This window comes from Xyrauchen texanus, chromosome 34 (genome assembly GCF_025860055.1).
Source record: "Xyrauchen texanus isolate HMW12.3.18 chromosome 34, RBS_HiC_50CHRs, whole genome shotgun sequence".
NCBI lineage: Eukaryota > Metazoa > Chordata > Actinopteri > Cypriniformes > Catostomidae > Xyrauchen > Xyrauchen texanus.
The window spans coordinates 2,989,660-3,009,659 of record NC_068309.1 but is presented as its reverse complement, the minus strand read 5'-3'; the positions used below and the strand labels follow the sequence as shown (position 1 = coordinate 3,009,659).

General features: G+C 37.7%; 1 protein-coding gene across 1 annotated transcript in view; it reads left to right on the top strand.

The window, feature by feature from the left end:
* Positions 1-3,569: 3,569 nt before the first annotated feature.
* Positions 3,570-20,000, top strand: part of LOC127627835 (one cut domain family member 2-like) — a 24,836-nt gene continuing 8,405 nt past the window's right edge. The window contains exon 1 of the mRNA XM_052104426.1: positions 3,570-4,925. Within this exon, the coding sequence (XP_051960386.1) occupies positions 3,812-4,925 (1,114 nt within the window). The 5' untranslated portion in view covers positions 3,570-3,811. The remainder of the gene's footprint in view (positions 4,926-20,000) is intronic.

Sequence of the window (20,000 nt, the reverse complement as noted above, 5' to 3'; positions counted from 1 at the left end):
TTTCTGTTTATTGTTATTAGGATTGTAGATATTGTGCAATTATTTAAAGTGTGCGACAAGTCCATTAATTAATTTATATTTTTCCAACCACATAATAATAAAGCTCATATATATACAATTGCACAAACGCTAAAACTGTAATACAGTAGCCGAGTGTGTGTGTGTGTGTGTGTGTGTGTGTGTGTGTGTGTGTGTGTGTGCACGCACTTTAAAATGTCATTTGTCAACTTTTTAAAAGTTATTTTGTTTTGACTAATAAATGAGATACTGGATAAAAACAACAACAACAATAATAATTACTATAATTATTATTATTGATCTGAAACATGCAACGGCTTTTTGCATGACAATAATGACATTTTTCTTTTTTCACACAAAGTCTGCAGCCGTCGCGTGACTTAACTGACATTAAACCTTCAAAAACAATCCACGTGATCGCCTGAGAAGGATTTTTGCATGTTAATTTCTAAGTAAATGACGTTTTAAATATGCATAAGTAACCTCGGGGAGTTTTGACTATATTGTTTGATTTGTATTCGATAAACATAAGCTAGTTTTTTTCTGTTTCTCAACTCAGATTCAGAAGGGTCTCTTGGACATGGGCAGAGATGTCGGTCTCATGTAGCTACTCAATTAAATTGCTTTGAGTCTCGAGCGTTGCATATGAAGTCCGTGCGTCCGCGCGTTGACAGCGCGATGCGTTCAGATGAACCGCGTGCGAATCTACACGAAAACAAGAATCATTTCTGCCACATGCATGACACTGTGAGCGTGTTTAATGTGCCAGAGGAAAGTCAGCGACTTACCGAGAGCTGTCGGATCACTGTGCACAAGCCCAAACCCGGCGGGTCACCCGGAACAGATGCAGCACTGCGCGCGAACTGATGGCCACTAACGGCACACATCATCATGGGCTCCAAGGCGCATTGATTCTGATCAATAAAGCTGCACTTACGCAGCAGATGGCCTGAGCGAGGACAGAAATGAAGGAAGACAAGGCGAAAAAAAGAATGTGTCCCAATCGAAGAGTCATTCGGGCCCCTCTTTAGCTTTTGGCTTGAATGAAGGAATACTGTATTTAAATTTCACAGTTGCCATTCAAATGAACACAATCACATCTGAGCCTTCGTGCATTACTGTAAACTGTCATCATCAGTTTCATTGTTGTCACACTTTCATCACACTTGCATCAGTGTGATATCAGCAATCAAATCACCTAAAATAATCGCACGCGGTGTGAAGTCTCAGTGTTAATAAACAATCATTTTTAAAGGAATATTCATAATGTCGATGACCACTAAAATATACATTTTTTCTTATATAAAAAGGTGAATGAGTGCTTACAGTTAGCCTATAGGCACTTACAAATTGGGCCATTTTTTAGGGTTTCAAGGCAGAAATGTGAAGCTTACATTATAGCCTATATTTTATTTTATAAAAGCACTTATATGCATTTTTCTGTTTAAACTCGTGTAATATTTGAGCTATAAAGTTGTTTAAATCGTCATTTACGTGATTACAAGGTCTATTGCGTTTCCGCGTTATCACCATGCCAACAACATTGTAAAATGGTCTATATCTTTACACAGATGTGATTAGTAAGTGATTTTATCATTGTAGAATCTAATGCATATTGTTTATGTCTTGTGTCTACACTTTTAAAACAGTGATTATTTTAATGTTGACGTTGACCTCATTGACTTCCTTTTTTTTTTTTTGTTTTTTGTTTTTAAAGTAAAGGAGGGAGGCAAAAAAAAAATGTTTTTTTGTTTTGTTTGTGGTATAATCAACATTAGGACTAATTCTGTCGACTGATATTAACTTGTATTGAACCGAGAATATTCCTTTAATTACACTTACAATTAAAAACGTCTTGATATAATATTTTGGTTCCATACCTATTACAGTTTTAACAGTTTTTAATTGTACCATCAGCTATCTCAATGGATAATAGGCCTACACATCTTCTGTTTTTATAGCCTATGTATTTGCCAACATGTTGTTTCGTTTGCTCTAATTAGATAATAACGATATATCGAATATCGGCTATCGAAAAACACATATCGATCGACCGCAGCCTGTTTGTAATAATATCAGAACCGTTTGTGGTGCTAAACAGAACCCTGATTTTTAAAGTTCCCTAAAAGAGATCCAGTATAGGCCAAGAGAAGTAAAGAAACATACAAATGTGTTCTTTATGTGAATACAGCTCAAAATTGATCATTTAATTTGACGGATAATTTGGTAATTAGTTCTCCTTCATAAAAAATGTGAGTTATGTGTTTAAACGCATGTGAAGAGAAAACAATGCTCATGTTGGACCTCTCTCTCTCTCTCTCTCTCTCTCTCTCTCTCTCTCTCTCTCTCTCTCTCTCTCTTTCTCAAATATTGATTTTCTTAGACATGAATAAGGGCCTTTTTCAGCCGCTGATTCTTCGCTTTAGGTGAGTGTGCCGGAGCAAAGAATCACAAAAGCTCCTGGAGAACATTAGAGCAGGAATCAAACTTTTGTGTGTCCGTCACTGCATTTCCCCCAGTCGTGTGGCAGGTACAGGCACTTTTCCTCCAATTTGTGGCTCGGCAGCTGAAGAGCCGGGAAGAGGCCCGTGAAGAATAGACGGACAGGCCCCCAGCACCTCCTGCTCCTCCTCTGACAGCTGATCAAAAGAAAAATAGGTCACGCTTTTCAGACTTCTGTCGCTCATCGTTAATTACAGTCTCTTTAAACAAAGGCAACATCTGCGCACGCTCCAAACAAAATAGCAACCGGCATTCGAGAAATCTGTTACTTCTGAAACAGTTTAAGCCGAATCAGAGTATAAAGCCTTTCTGCAGTCTCGAGCCGCTTCAGATACGTTTCTATGCAATTGATCGATTAGGACTAAATATTTCTGATGCCTCTCGTGAGGTGCATATGCAATTGACAATGTGCTTAAAATCATTTCAAATATGCACATCTTAAAAATAAACTGTAACAATAACATTGTAACACGTTTGCTGTAGTTCTGTGGACATGCGTTGCAGATGCGTTTTTTAAGAACTCCTAAATCGGGGTAAATGTGTGTTTAAATCACAACACAACCCTTGCCGAAACTCACTATCCCAAAAGAACATTTTATTTACTAATAAACAGAACAAACAGACTTGCATTTACAATGTGCACTAGTTTACTTACAGGTCTATTGTTTGAAACAACATTATACAAATATGCATAATTACTTTTTGAATATTAGTTACATTTATGCAAGGATGCCAAATGCATTCATGTAGCATATATGCAGGTCATTTATGTTGAAATTGATTTATTAAATCGGATAGATTTTTTGGAGCATAGATAGATAGATAGATAGATAGATAGATAGATAGATAGATAGATAGATAGATAGATAGATAGATAGATAGATAGATAGATATGGACATGCTGATTGACTGTCGTTAGATTCCAGATGCAAAGGTTGCGTACCAATCTCAAACATCAGTGACTGGTTAGAACCCCGACGAGCTGCTCGATTGGTCACAAGGCACGTCAATCAAGCCGAAGTCTCCTCCCATTTCAGCAGGGTCGGATGCGCGCGGAGCAAGCCCACCCCGAACCCCAGCAGCTGACCAAACAGAAGACGCAGGAGGAGTAGGGCTCGGACATGGGGAGAATTCAGCACTGGCCCGTCTGAAAGAGATCGGTGTTTTTATTGTTATTATTATTATTATTTATTGGGAAGAAACACAATAACCGAGAGGCCTTAGAGAACCGCTCGAACGGAGAGGAAAAACCCATCCCTGGCATAAAGCTTGGAATAAATCAATGGACTGAATGAAGACTGCCTATAACGCCTATCGATGCCTGGCCAAGGATTTGGATGCGTACGCCATGAACCCAGAGATGACAATGGACATTGGCAACCTCCACGGTGGAGTGAGCCATGAGCAGGACTTGATGAGCCACAGCCCCCATCACAATCGCAACCCGGGGGCTTCGTTACGGATACACCAGGATCTGACCGTGGCTTCGTCGCGGAGCGCGATGGTGTCCAGTATGGCTTCGATTCTGGACGGCACCGGTGGAGAGTACCGGCCGGAGCTGTCTCTGCCGCTCCATCACGCCATGAGCATGCCGTGCGACACGTCCCCGCCCGGGATGAGCGGCACTTACACCACGCTGACCCCGCTTCAGCCTCTACCGCCGATCTCCACCGTGTCCGACAAATTCCACCATCCGCATCACCATCACCACCACCACCACCATCAGCGTCTCTCTGGGAACGTGAGCGGGAGTTTCACTCTCATGCGGGACGAGAGAGCTCTGCCGACCATGAACAACCTCTACAGCCACTATCATAAAGACATGAGCGGGATGGGTCAGAGCTTGTCCCCCCTGGCCAGCAGTCCGCTCGGCAACGGCCTGGGCTCCATCCACAACGCCCAGCAAACGCTCCACAACTACGGCGCGCACGGCCACGACAAGATGCTGAGCTCCAACTTTGACGCGCACACTGCCATGTTGGCCAGAGGGGACCAGCACCTCTCCCGAGGCCTCGGTGGCCCAGCGGCGGGCATTATGCCCCCCCATTTGAACGGGATGCACCACACCGGGCATCCGGGCCACCCTCAATCCCACGGGCCCGTGTTGGCTTCCAACCGGGACAGACCACCCTCCTCCTCCTCTGGAACGCAAGGTTCGGGACAGCTGGAAGAGATCAACACCAAAGAAGTGGCTCAGCGCATCACGGCCGAGCTGAAGCGCTACAGCATCCCGCAGGCCATCTTCGCGCAGCGGGTCCTGTGTCGCTCGCAGGGCACCCTGTCCGACCTGCTGCGGAACCCCAAACCCTGGAGTAAACTCAAGTCGGGACGGGAGACGTTTCGCCGAATGTGGAAATGGTTACAGGAGCCCGAGTTTCAGAGGATGTCGGCCCTTCGGCTTGCAGGTAAGACAAGGTATCTGCTTTTTAAACAATCCCCAATTGCTGCTTGCTGTGTTTTGGAATCGATTGTATTGTCAATAATGATGATCAATATCGAGGAATGCCTCTGACAAAATAGCGCAAATACGGAACACTTCGTTATTCGTAATATGTCATATTTAGGTCATATTTTATGATTTTACTGTATTTATCACAACATTATTATTATTATATATTTTTTATTAAGTACTTGTGTTGCACGGCTTTATTTTTAAACGTAATTTTATAAACGTCCAGCATCATGATTTTGGTGTAAACATTGCCATGACATTTTACAATATATTTTCTGTTAGCATATATATATATATATATGTTTACCAGCACAATTCGTCATGTGATTTTATCCAAAACACTCCAAAATATTCTGTAAGTACAAGTTGGGCCGGAAGTTTATGTGGCATGCGATGCACGAGGCGTTTTAGTTTATGTGTGTGTGTGTGTGTGTGTGTGTGTGTGTTAAAGAAAGGCTTTTCAGAGAGGTGCTGAATAGGGATGTGTTGGTAATTACTGGACTGTTATTCCCCTCGACATCGGGCTTGTTGCCCCCTCTTGCGCTGGGCGGCGCAGCCCCGTGTTCCTTTGTTCATCTGAAGAAAAAGCACGACTTGGATTTACCACATCGGTTCAGTGTGGTTTGGATATTCTGTAGTTTCTGTGGGGTGCTTGTAGGTGTCAGATAGGTGTCGTGTTGTTGAATAGCATCCCATCAGTGCATAAAAACAAAAGCTTGGTGCGTATTGATTTTTTTAATGTGTAAGATGATGCACAATTATTGAAATAATGGACCATACTGAGTTGTGCAAAACAGACTTGTAGCATGCAATCGAGGTATTCAAACTCTCAACTTCATATATGTGCGCACACACACACACACACACACACACACACACACACACACACACACACACACACACACACACACACACACACACACACACACACACACACACACACACACACACACACACACAAAAAGCAATTTTTGTATTTGATTTTCAATTTGCATGCACAAAAAAAAAGAGCCATCAAAAGGGAAAAATGCACAGAGCAATTTCTGACTGGTAAAAATGACTTTTTGTAATGCAATATAGTACGGTTGATTTAATCGCATTACACAGTATGTGAACTTGAATGCACCGTTTGTATACACATTTCAAACAATAAGCAAAATTCGACAAAAGCCGAAAACACTAAAAACTGAAACTGCCCCAAAGAGATTCTACCCGATTACTTTTTGTAGGTGTAACCTACTTAACTTCATTCGTAGATCATATAATTGACTAAACTAGTTAATGTACTGTATATATACCACATACTGTAGGTCGCTCAGAGAAAAAGCAGAGTTTCATTGTGTCGATTGCATCAGACAATAACAAAGAAGCTTTTCTGTGACATCACATAACAAAACACCGACATCTTTATCAAAACATTCCATCGATACTGTGATTGATTATTTGAATATGGTCTAACAACATACGCTCAATACATCCAGCTAATAAAATGCTCTATGTGGACAACCCTGAAGCACTTTAGGATTGTTGCAAACATAACAAATGCATCTTTATATAGAAAGAAAGACGCTAAACGGTATTTCCAACAGCAGAATTCTTGAAAAGCATCATTGCTCTTTGGAGATGCTGGTGACGGCTCTTTAATGCTGTATCCCTGCAGGACTCTGGGCTCACAGATGGTTTGGTTTGGGGGGGAAGGTATTATGTGAGCTGCAGGGGAATTGAAAAGAAGAACAGAGGCTGCAGCGGCTCGATGAATTATTGATAGAAATCTCTGCGTGACCCTCAGCTCAACGCACAAAACGTCACCTTGTCTTGGGTTAAACAGGCAGAGATGTGCAGCACAGCACCTGCCTTTTGTCCGGAGCGTTTGAAAAAGAAAAAGCAACAAACAGTGAAACAAAAACAAAAAAAAGAAGGGTGTTCGAGGAATTGCACATTATGACATCAAACCGTTACAAATGACATCATATAGAAGAGTTTTCATGTTTGGCATAAACCGGTTATTATATAATGTTGAAAGACACGCATGTAAATGTTGACTCGGTGTTTGTTGCCATGTTTTGGTTGCGCTTTATGATAATGATTTCATTTTAAAATCCCCGTAAATGACGTGATCTTTAGGTTTTGTTCACGTCGCAGTGTGTTCCTGCGGGTCCTAAAAAAAGTCTTAAATTTAGAAAACTGAATTTAAGACATTTTAAGGCCATAACAAGTCTTGAATATCTTAAATCGTATAACAAAAAGTCTTCTTTATCATTTAAAGAGGTCTTGCGTTTAGGGACAGAAAAACAGGAATATTGATATGACCAAATGTAATCATTAAACCGCAAAACGCTGTGATTTATTAAAATAAATCTATAGGCTGTATGTGCTGCACACTTCAAAGTGAAGACGTGGCACTGTGGCTGTGGCGTTATGCACCAAATCTTCATTTTTTTGTAGTTATTATTGGAAATTTGATTTCTTGTTGCCTTTATGACTGTACCAGGGCTGGACTGGGAAGAGAAATAAGGGGGGGGGGGGTGGGGTGGGGGGTTGTTCGCTGTCCTTTTCCGGCATATCGCGGCACCGTTTTATGGTCCATTCTGCATAACACGGCGGCTCATTTTAGCTTATCACTGCCCATTCGGCCCTTTTCGCGTACGACACACCGTACCCCTCGGTTCTCCCGATTGTCAGTCCGCCCCTGATCGGCCCCAAAGTGCGTCGGCCCACCGGAAAATTACCGGTATGCCAGATTACCAGTCAAGCCCTGGTCTCTACCCATCACAGTAAGAACATGCTAAGAACATTTTTAACCAATTTATCAAATATCGCCTTTCATACCAACACATTATTGTATCAGCTAAAACCCAACGTCGGTCGACCTCTAATTTGTATGTGCTGATATATTGGTACATAAAAACATTTTAAAATGACCTTGTATGGACATGCCATACAAATTATTATTCTGATTCTGATTATTTGTAGTGAACAATATAAAGATGCCAAAGAACAGCATTTTCACTAGTGCTCTCAGACTTTTGGACCCTACAGTATGTTCATTTTTGATTGCAAATACTGATTTGTTAAACATTACATAGTAATTGCTAATTACTAAAATGAGGCTGTCTTTGCGCTATTAATTTCGGCAAATCAAACGTGACATGTGACTGGACCTCATTGGAGTCACAGTGACCAAGCAATCAGTCGCTGAGACAAACCTCAGGCCTCGCTGTCCGGTGCGGACAAACAACTTTATTAACTAAATGATCAAAGGGGACAAGCACTGTTATATGAGTCAGGACGGAGGAGATTGAAACCAAGCCAGGTGCTGGGAACCACACGGTCCAGGACAGTAAATAAAAGATGCTGGATATAAATAAATGTACCTCTAACTGTGCCAAACAGGCTGGATTCTGAGAGATGTCTGTCGTGCTTTGGGCTTGTGCGATGACTATTTTATCTTCCTATCTGACGAAAATAGAGATATTGGGCTGCAAGTCGGGGAGGTAGTTTGATATGAAATCTAAATGACTTTTGATAAACCGTGTGGTCCAAAAGTCTGAAACCACTAGAGATAATGTTTCTATCTTGCATTGCTCTAATTTAATTGAAAACATAACATGTAGCATAACAATTTGAGTGAAAATTTGAATTGAAAAACGAACATGAATGTCACCTTTTGGCTTTAATGAAAGCATGCACTTGAGCTGGCATGAACTAAACCTGATGATCATGTTATCCTGCATGAGATGAGAATGTTCCAGTGGAAGAAAGTAAATTTGAGCAAACAAAAGAGTTAACATGGTAACAAATGAGCTTTTATTTGATTTAAGTGGCCTATAGAAAGTGCAGTCTTAATTATTTCTTCTTCCTTAATGTCATAACTTTCTTTATTTGAAATATTTCAGGATTTATACAAATAAAATCCCATATTTTCAATATCAAACTTTCGGACACCACTATATATGATATTGCTAAAATTTGTGGTTGACTGCAATGACGTTTTTCAATGGGTGATACGATGGCCGACATGTGAGATGCAAGCTAACAGTATTTAAGTATAGCAATTAAAACCCGAAAAATACATATTTTCAATATATCAAACTTTTAGACCTACTGTATACATTTTTGGTCGATCGAAATGGGTTTTTCAATGGCCGATACCAATAAATAGGAAGTTGGGTGGCCAATGGATGATATGAGATGGTCTATATATGAGATGCATGATCAATGTTCAATGTCACAAATATACATACATTTGATTATAGTGACCCAGAAATAGTGCAGAATATAAAATATATCTTCTTAATTTTACAACATAACTTTTCTTTATTTTAAATATTTCACGTTTAAATGAAAATCCCAGATTTTCAATACATCAAACTTTTGGACCCTACCGATATGGGTTTTTCACTGGCCGATATCAAGGAAGTTGGGCGGTTAATGTACGATAAATATGTTTATATACGAGATATAAGCATATTTGTGACATTAAACATGTTAATTATACATTTGATTATAGTGACCTAGAAATAGTGCCGAATATAAAATATTTCTTCTTCATTTTACACCATAACATTTCTTCATTTTATATATATATATATATCAGGTTAAAATGGAGGAAAAAAATCTAGATTTTTAATATATAAAACTTTCAGACATCAATGTATATACACTGTATAGTTGATTGCAATGGGTTCTTCAATAGCCAATATGAGGAAGTGGCCAATGGATGATAAAAATGTCGATATATTACATGTTCAATGTCACAAATATTCTTACATTTGACTATAGTGACCTAGAAATAGTGCAGAATCTTAAATGTTTTCGTTTTACGCCATAACTTTTATTTTAACTTAATTTTAAATATTTCAAGTTTAATTGAAAATTCCTGATTTTCAAAATATCAAACTTTTGGACCCTACTGTAAAAGTTTGGTCGATCGAAATGGGGGTTTTCAATGGCCGATACCAATAACTAGGACGTTGGGTGGCCAATGGACGATAAAATGTCGATATGAGATGTAGGACGTGTTTAAATGGCACAAATACTCTTGATTATACTGACCCAGAAAGAGTGCAAAATCTTAAATATTTATTCTTCATTTTGTGTCATAACTTTAAATATTTCAGGTTTAATTGAAATTTGTGTTCTCCAAAATTTCAATAAAATTAGTGGTTGATTGCAATGGGGGTTTTTCAGTGGCGATATCGATAACTAGGAAGGTGACTGGTGGCTGAAAAGATGCTGATATGAATTAAAGTATAGCAATTAAGACACATATATGCTGACCCATCGACAAGGGTGCTGGTGATCTTTGGCTAACTCTAGATAGTTGGTCAAACGGGCACAGTTGTAATGGCCAATGCCAATAGATCTCAAAATATTGGTCAATTTATTGGCCTAGCTGAGCTATTGGTCCATCACTAGTTAGAATATATAGTCGGCATTAGATTGAAGCTACTATCAGATATATCAATGGCCTTTTGATTTCCAAAGAGACATCATTTTGTAAATGAAAAGTGACAGCAAAGACGCATAAACTGTCAGTAACTGTATGATATCATTTCTGCTGGTGAAATCAGAGATGCAGTTCTGGTTGATGTTGGCTGCGTGTTGTTTTCTGGACTTCTCAAAAGTGGAGATCACCGTAACGCTGCTGTTTATTTTCGTTCTGTCGTTCAAATGTGAGTGTGCCACTTTCCCAAACAAATACGTGCTGCTGAACGACGGCGAATCGATCTGGGTAATCTCTTAAATATTAAAAGGACATTAATGCTGGCAACAATAACATAAATGTGTGCACCCAGTATGCATTGATCTGGAACCCGATCCAGACTTGTTCCAGTAAAGCTGACGCTGGAGGAACGTTCCGAGCATCCGACTGACTCCTGCTGGTCTATTCTGAGCCAAGATTGTTTAAAAGGCTAATTAAACGTGATGAAGCCGCCCGGATGACTTGGAAAACCAAATCCTGTTGCTTTCAAGTGAATTTTAGGTGTTTAAAAGGCCGTTTAATCACTCTGACTCTGTGTGGAGGAGATTGGCATTAAAAGGATGCGGCCGGTAACCTTCACACAGACCGGGGCGCGCGGCTCGCCTCACATCACCAGACAGAACCAGTCTGTTATAATTATAATGGCTTTGCAGCGCTTTGAGGGACCTTTTAGAGATGAGCTTCTCTTCTCAACCCACGGGCCGAGCAAGTGAAATAATCCCAGTTGAAATACGACTGAGCCAATAGATTTCAATTCCTCTTTGTTATTGTGGTCATACGGCATAAAGAGGTTCGAACATTTCCATAATTAAAAAAAACAACGACTTGAGATGACATCATCGCTATTGAGATAATGCTTCAGATATGAGCATTAAATGTTAATGCATATCTGAATAAAGTGTCAGTGGTGTTTGCCCTTGCAAAACCAGCCGCCATGTTATTAGAGTGTTGTGGATTGTTGCCAGGGTGTTGCTATTCAGTTGCTAGGGTGTTCTGGGTGGTTGCTAGGTGGTTGCTTGTAGCCAAAGTCAAAAGAGCCCAATTCAAGTCTCGATTATATTCATGTAATTCAACGTATTTGTTTGTTTTTTACTGTTTATATATAACAATCTGGGCATGAAATATATAAAATAGAAATTATATTTGGCTTCTCTTTAGATATGCATTAGACGCTTGTGTCCTTTTAGTATTCAAATTCTTTATAATAATAGAGCGCTTATTTAGTTCTTTATTAAGTTGTGGGGTTTTCTTTTTAAATTGTACTTTTGAGTAAGTTTTGTGTGCTTTAAAATGTGTTTTTATTAGTGCTTTCGGTCGATTAATCTTTTTACTAATTGCGATTAATCGAATATTGTGTTGCAGTTAATCGCGATTAATCGCAGATTTTAAAAGTGCTGAAATTTGACACTATATACTTCTTATCATGTCAAAATTCCCTCTTAGGAAAGAAAACAAAACAATAAAGAACAATATAATGCTTTATTAACATTTTCCATCAAAGCCTTCCACAGTATAAAGATAGAAATGCAACAAAGTAACATTAAACGTTTCCCAAAGTCTAATTTAGAGTTTGACTTATTGAAAGAACTAGTTTCTATATAGGTTGCATATTCATTGCCATGGGCATTAAATCCCTAAAACTCTTATTCTCCACATCATTTAGTCTGACCTATATGATTTACAGGTTAATAACAAGTGGGGGAAAATCTGCCAGTACAGCAGGGGGGGGTAGGCAGGAAAATACTTTTGGGTGGGCCTCAATAAAAATGTCTTTAACAACAAAGAGGCGCCGCATTCAAGCAGTTCTATCAGGAAGACTCGCGGGCTTGAGTGAGATTTAAGATGGCGTTTATTTGATGAATATAAAAGAGAAATGTGATGTCTCTCTTTGGCGTAGGCCCCGTCTGGCGGTCCGAAGAAGTTGTACTCGGAACCGTCATGTCCTACCGGAGATAGGAGGCAGGGGCGAGGAGCTTACCCCTGTGCAGGACGGGACTCAACAGGTGGTGCTGGGGTGGAGGAGGTTGCCGTGTTAGCACACTGAAACAGCAATGTGACTTATAAAGCAACGGCGTACATGTGATTGGCTCGGAGTTACCCCGCTAATGGTGCGATGATGTACAGTTACTAGTCTTCCCGCTAGAACTACGCTGCGCTTACATTTCTTTCACACATTAAGAAATCAGAATTTATATGCATTTTTTAAAACTATTTTGTAAAAATATATTGGACGTCATTGAGTAATCTCCAATACTCTGGGTGGGCCCAAGCCCACCCCGGCCCACCCCTGGCTACGCCATTGCAGTAGTAAGACAAATTATATAAAAAATAAATGATCTGAAAAAACCTAAACATCGTATGCAGTGTTGCATAATTTTATCTAGTAAAAATAAGTATTTATTTATAAGCATTTTAGATAGTTTTAAGTATTTTAGATAGTTTTAAGGGGGAAAAAAATACAAAAGTTATTTTCCCTAATTTTAAATACCTTACAACAGTAAAAAAAAAACATATAATCCATTGAGAATTGTCCTTATAGAAAAATGCAACTTCTCCTTTTATAACAGCGTGAAACCCCCTCTTTTCTGCTCATATTAATGTAAGTAACGCATCATAAAATAAGCGTGTCAGATCGCATCATTTATATGGATGTTTTTCAACTAACAGACTAAAAATTAAATGAAACAAATGACAATAGAATCCAAAAGTAATCTCTTTAGTAATCAAAATACTTTTTTGAATGTAACAGGATTCTGATTACCAACGATTTAAATTGTAACTGTAGTGGAATACAGTTTTAAATACGTAATCCTGTTACATGTATTCCGTTACCATGCCAACCCTGATGATTTATAGAATCTTGAGCAGGTCCATTTAATGATACAATTAAAATGATGTTACATTTAAAAAAAAAAATCCCAGAATTGTAGGAATGACACTATAATGTAGCACAAACAACTTATAAATATTACACGCAAACGATGCACAAAACAATAGTTTGGTGTTGCATATTTATAATGTATATTTTCACTCATGCATATCTCTCTGAACACTTATGAACATTTAAATAAGCTTGTTTTTGTATTTAATAACAGAGCAACTTAGATTATATGTAATGAATCCATCATATGCATCAGATATTGTGTCTTCTAAATATCTGTGCGTTTGATGCAGTTTTTGAGGTACTGCGTCAGTGATGTGATTATCTGTGTGTCCGATCACACAGCTCTGAAATGTCTTGTGATTGGGGGATCGCCGTCAGCACTGGCTTGAGCAAAGGGCAACGTGTTTTTGGTCTCTCGGGCCCCACCAGAAAAAAAGCATGTTTTTATCATTAGAGCGGAAGAGGGAATCTGTCGGTTTTTCTCTTGGCCTGATTTCATTTGGGGTTTAAAGCCGCAGTGCAATAATCTCTCAGGGTTGTGATGCATTTTATATTAGTGATCTTTATACAAACACACAAACTGAGGAATCCAATGTGCTTCTCAAATGACCAACATAAACAGACTTCTGTGTGCTGCATGTTAACGTTTAAACAATCAATGTAAGCACAAGTTAAAGATCAGTTCAGCTTCAGCTATGCTGCTTAATAGAGACATTTAGGTCAAAACTGGGTTTAATTTGTGATTGGTACCTGCTGAAAGAACTGGCAACTGTTAACTTCAGCAATGAGGAAAGAGAGAGGTTCATGTTTGCTTTTCAAGGGACAGGAGAAGAAGATAAGAGCTTACGTAATAAAGCACAAGCTCCTTTAAATCAAGCTTTTGTTAGCGTATTACATGATCAAGAGGGGTCACTTCTTCTGAAAGTTCATGCAAAACAGAAGTACAAACAAACAAGACCTAACCTGTCCCGAAACCCCCATTTAGACCTAAATAAGTATCGGTCTACATTATCAGTCTGGCTTGTTGTGCATTTGTAAGCATTCAGTGTGTGTTTGTGAAGCTGATTGGATTGTTTATTGATGTTCAGATGTTGTTTACAAGCGTTACCTCATCAGCATTGTTTCAACACATCGTTTGTGATTGGCCGTATCAGTGTGCTGATGTTTCTGTCTGGCAACAAACCTTTGAACTGCTGATGACATCACGTCAAACTCTGAACTTTCACCTCTGAAGAGGCGTTCAAATACTCTTGGTTAAAGAATATTCATTCGTGTTGTCACACGGGGAAGTTGTTGCTGTGTTATATCTCAGTTACTAGTTTTGAGTCAAAAGTCCAATTACACAAATGCTCATTTTGGTTACAAACATCTAGTTTAAAACGAGGACATAAATGATCGTTATAACTAATATCCCAGTAGGAACTCTATAAAAGCACACTAGCACACATTAAGACAAGAGTCAATTATATAACGATGGTTGATTTTATACAAAATGTTGTATAAATGTTTTCTGTCAAGAAAATGTCCAAATGCCACATTTAACTCCAAATCAATACAAAGGAGATCTGAGATTAATTTGTTTTTGTAAAGACAATAAAGCCGATATTTAGGACCGACATTATTTTCAGGACATTTGAGTTCGTAATTCTCATTATTGTAATACATCAGGACGTTTTACTTTTACTTTTTAAATGATTTACTATGAGGATTCTCATTACCCTAAAATTATAATTATTTTTTCTACTTTCTTACAGTTAAAAGATGCTGTTGAACAAGGATTTTTAAAACATTTAAATAAGTGAAAATTTAAGGCAGTATTACTATGATGTATAAATAATTTAATTATCTTTATAATATATATATATAATCATTAGAAAATAATATAATTAAAAAATAATAATAAAATTAATTTAATTATGTAATATATATTATAGATAATGAAATTAATTGTATTTACATTTTTAATTATATTATTTTCTAATGATTATTTCATAATCATTATTATAATTATATTTTAATTATAAATTATATAAATTAATTTAATAAATATATTTCATAAATGTATATATATATATATATATATATATATATATATATATATATATATATATATATATATATATATCATTAGAAAATAATATAATTAAAAATAAAAATTAAATTAATTTAATTATGTAATATATATATTATAGATAATTAAATTAATTTTATTTAAATTTTTTAATTATATTATTTTCTAATGATTATTTCATAATCATTATTATAATTATATATAATCATATTTTAATTATAAATTATATAAATTAATAAATATATTTCATATATATATATATATATATATATATATATATATATATATATATATATATATATATATTATAAATAATAAAACAAATGTATTTATATTATTTTGTAATGATTATTTCATAATATATATATATACATTTTTGAAATATATTCATTAAATGATTTAATTAAAGACAGGAAACCAAATATGTATTTGTAATAAATATCAGGTTGGGAAAATTTGACACATTTATGCCGAATAAAAAGTTGAACATTTGTTCTATATATTATTTAGGTTATTTTTAATGAGTCATAAAATAACAGAATTTTATACAAATTAATTCCGATATCTGTAGGCAAACAAAATGGTTTGATATTTTTTTATGTTGACTTTTCCATTTTATGAATTGTTTTACTGTTTATATTGTGATGAAAGCCATTGTGACAACATACCCCACTATAGGGGTCCATGGGGTCAATACTACAGTATTCATATTTACCCGGGGCAATAAGGATGCTCATGTTTTGTACTCCAGACTATGTTTATAGAGAAAGTGACTTTCAAAAATAAAGCTACCCTGAGAAATGTGGAGTATAGTGGTGTGACAACTTGCCCCAATCTCCCCTATTTTAGTTGTGCTGCCAATGCAAGATGATACACTGCAGAGAACATGCTGTAGGTCTCTCTCTCTCTCTCTCTCTCTCTCGCTCTTCACATTAAGGATTTCCGCACATGCACAGAATGACACAGCTAAGTGCAAGACTATAGCATAATGCATTTAGCAAGTCCTTTCACTCTCACATATACACACACACACACACACACACACACACACACACACACACACACACACATTGAGTGTTTCCACAAGAGCGTGTGCTTAGAAAGTGGTTGATATCACGCTCAGATCAGCAGTCAGCAGGCCTAACAATGGACGACTAGAAGCTTCAGCGCGTTAACACTAAACCCCAAGGAGGGATTGGCCGGCTGTGAGAGTATGAAACACAAGGCGAATTAAAAACACTGTGATATTCTCTCATCTGTTATGGGGAGGTTTCACCGAACTAGTAAAAACATCATTACTGATCGTGTTTTGTGGCGGATTATTGATCTGATGTCGCCGCCCCTCCTCCCCTCGCTCGCCTTCTCTCTCTGTATCTGATGACTTCTGTTCAAGATCCATACGACAAGAAAATAAACAAATGACTGATTTGAGAGTGTTGCAGCTCAGCTTTTATTTAATTATTTTCTAGCAAACTTATTTCTGCTAAGTTTGACATTTTACAGTGAATTTTGTGTAAATATTGTGCACATCCCAATAGCTGTTATTAACTTGTATTTATACACACATTAAATTGGCCATCCTGTTCTCAAGACATCGGCATCAGCATCGCTCACTGAAAAACCCATATCCGTCAGACGCTAATTATTAGAACAGATTGTTCTAGAATATACTGTTTGAAGATCACTCAATTTTGTTTTGCATCATCGGAAACCAAATAAGAAGCTCATAAAACTGTGCACACACTGCATTAAACATCATCTGCATGTATAATTCAGTGAAGTGATCCGAGAACGGTTTGTTTTGTCTTTACACAGAATGAACCGAGACAACTCGCCGATTAAAACTACTGCATGCATTATTATGTCTCAGAACAGTTTGGAAGGCCCCATATTTTCATCCTACCGCCAAATAAATGTTTTCAAGATTCCGGACGCAGCTTTAATTCTGATGTGAAACACCCACTTTTCACCATCCAATCAATTCCTGTAAAAAAAAGAAAAGACAAGTGAACAACTAGAGGTCGACCGATAGTGGGTTTTGCCGATACAGATAAATACGGTGGTGGAAAAGGCAGATATCCGATTAATCGGCCAACAAATTATCGAATTGATTTATAGAAAAATCAATAAGACATTTTTATTCTTTCTTTATTATAAAGACAAAGAGTCCAAAATGAATAATATTCCACATGCAATTTTTTGTTCAGTCAAAATACTAATAATAAACTAGAAAATAATAAAGATTTGGTACATAATGCAGGACTTTTATGTATAAACAAGCCCGAAACACACTGGGGACTCTTATTTTGAAATGTTGAAAAAAATATCGGTAACTCAACAGATTTTTGCCGATAACCGATAGTTCTAAATAGCGACTATCGGCATAGAGTTTTTGTCGACAACTGATAACTCGGCATAGAGTTTTTGCCGACAACCGATAGTTCCAAATAGCAACTATCGGCATAGAATTTTTGCCGACAACTGATAACTCGGCATAGAGTTTTTGCCGACAACCGATAGTTCCAAATAGCAACTATAGGCATAGAGTTTTTGCCGACAACCGATAGTTCCAAATAGCAACTATCGGCATAGAGTTTTTGCCGATAACGATAGTTCCAAATAGCAACTATCGGCATATAGTTTTTGCCGATAACCGATAGTTCTAAATAGCAACCATCGGCATAGAGTTTTTGCCGATAACGATAGTTCTAAATAGCAACCATCGGCATAGAGTTTTTGCCGATAACCGATAGTTCTAAATAGCAACTATCGGCATAGAGTTTTTGCCGATAACGATAGTTCTAAATAGCAACCATCGGCATAGAGTTTTTGCCGACAACCGATAGTTCTAAATAGCAACCATCGGCATAGAGTTTTTGCCGACAACCGATAGTTCTAAATAGCAACCATCGGCATATAGTTTTTGCCGATAACCGATAGTTCTAAATAGCAACTATCGGCATAGAGTTTTTGCCGATAACCGATAGTTCTAAATAGCAACCATCGGCATAGAGTTTTTGCCGATACCGATAGTTCTAAATGGCAACCATCGGCATAGAGTTTTTGCCGATACCGATAGTTCTAAATGGCAACCATCGGCATAGAGTTTTTGCCGATAACGATAGTTCTAAATAGCAACTATCGGCATATAGTTTTTGCCGATACCGATAGTTCTAAATAGCAACCATCGGCATAGAGTTTTTGCCGATAACGATAGTTCTAAATAGCAACCATCGGCATAGAGTTTTTGCCGATAACGATAGTTCTAAATGGCAACCATCGGCATAGAGTTTTTGCCGATAACGATAGTTCTAAATGGCAACCATCGGCATAGAGTTTTTGCCGATAACGATAGTTCTAAATAGCAACCATCGGCATAGAGTTTTTGCCGATAACGATAGTTCTAAATAGCAACCATCGGCATAGAGTTTTTGCCAATACCGATAGTTCTAAATAGCGATATATCGGTCTCCTTTAAAACTGAACCTTTTTTCTTAAGGAATTTCCCGTTTAACTCATTCAGTCACATTACTGAAATATAATGTTATGGCAAATGTCATTTCATATTGACTTGTTAGTTGAGACAGATTAATCGGTGCTAATATTTGCTTTTTAGATCTATCGGTTATCGTCAGAAATCTATGCCGATAGTTGCAGATAGTTGTTTTTATTCTGTGTTTCTTTGTAGCTAGTGGTGTAGGATTTTGCAGTTTGGACTACACAATAACAGCGGCCTCTAGAGGTGAAATGTGATCACATGGGGATTTGCCATCTCTAAGACTTTCATCATTGACAATGCTCATCCATATTGTTATTTTGATTAGATAAATCAAGTGTTCTAAATTGAAGCAAAGGCATGCAGACGTGCCCCATCAGCATATACATTTAAATGGTCTGCACTTATAGAGCGCTTTTTTAACCTTAGCACTGTGACTCATTCGCCCATTCACACACACACAGATCAATGACGGCAGAGCTGCTATGTAAGGTGCTAGCCTGCCATTGGGAGCAACTTGAGGTTCAGTGTCTTGCCCAAGGACACTTCGGCATGTGGAGTCATGTGGGCCGGGAATCGAACCACCAATCCTGCGATCCGCTCTACCACCTGAACCACAGGAATATATATATATATATGCATATGCAAATACATTCATCTGGTAAATACTGAAATATAGAGCAATATGAGAAGTGGATCACTGCGTCATGTTTGTGTTTAGTTAAAAAATCCTCAAATTTGATCCCTTTAGATTGGGTTCTGGATTATGATCCATATTCCTAAAGCCATTTAGAGACTATACAACAGACTGTTACAGCATCTGAGAATCAAAACAGATCTCTATAGATCATCGATGAACTGATTTACACCCTGAGATCGTGTTTCCAGTGAAAGCTCCCAAACGGGACGTTAATAAAATTCCAATACACCTGATTGAATACAAATTTCAGTAGATAAGCTGATGTAACATGCAGGTCTTTGGGTTCCTCCTTAATTCCTTCAGGTGCAAACTGACACTCGATACAGGCGAGAACCGATCGATACGGCCGGTGCATTTAGGGCAACAATGAATGTGTTCAGGTTTGAGCAAAC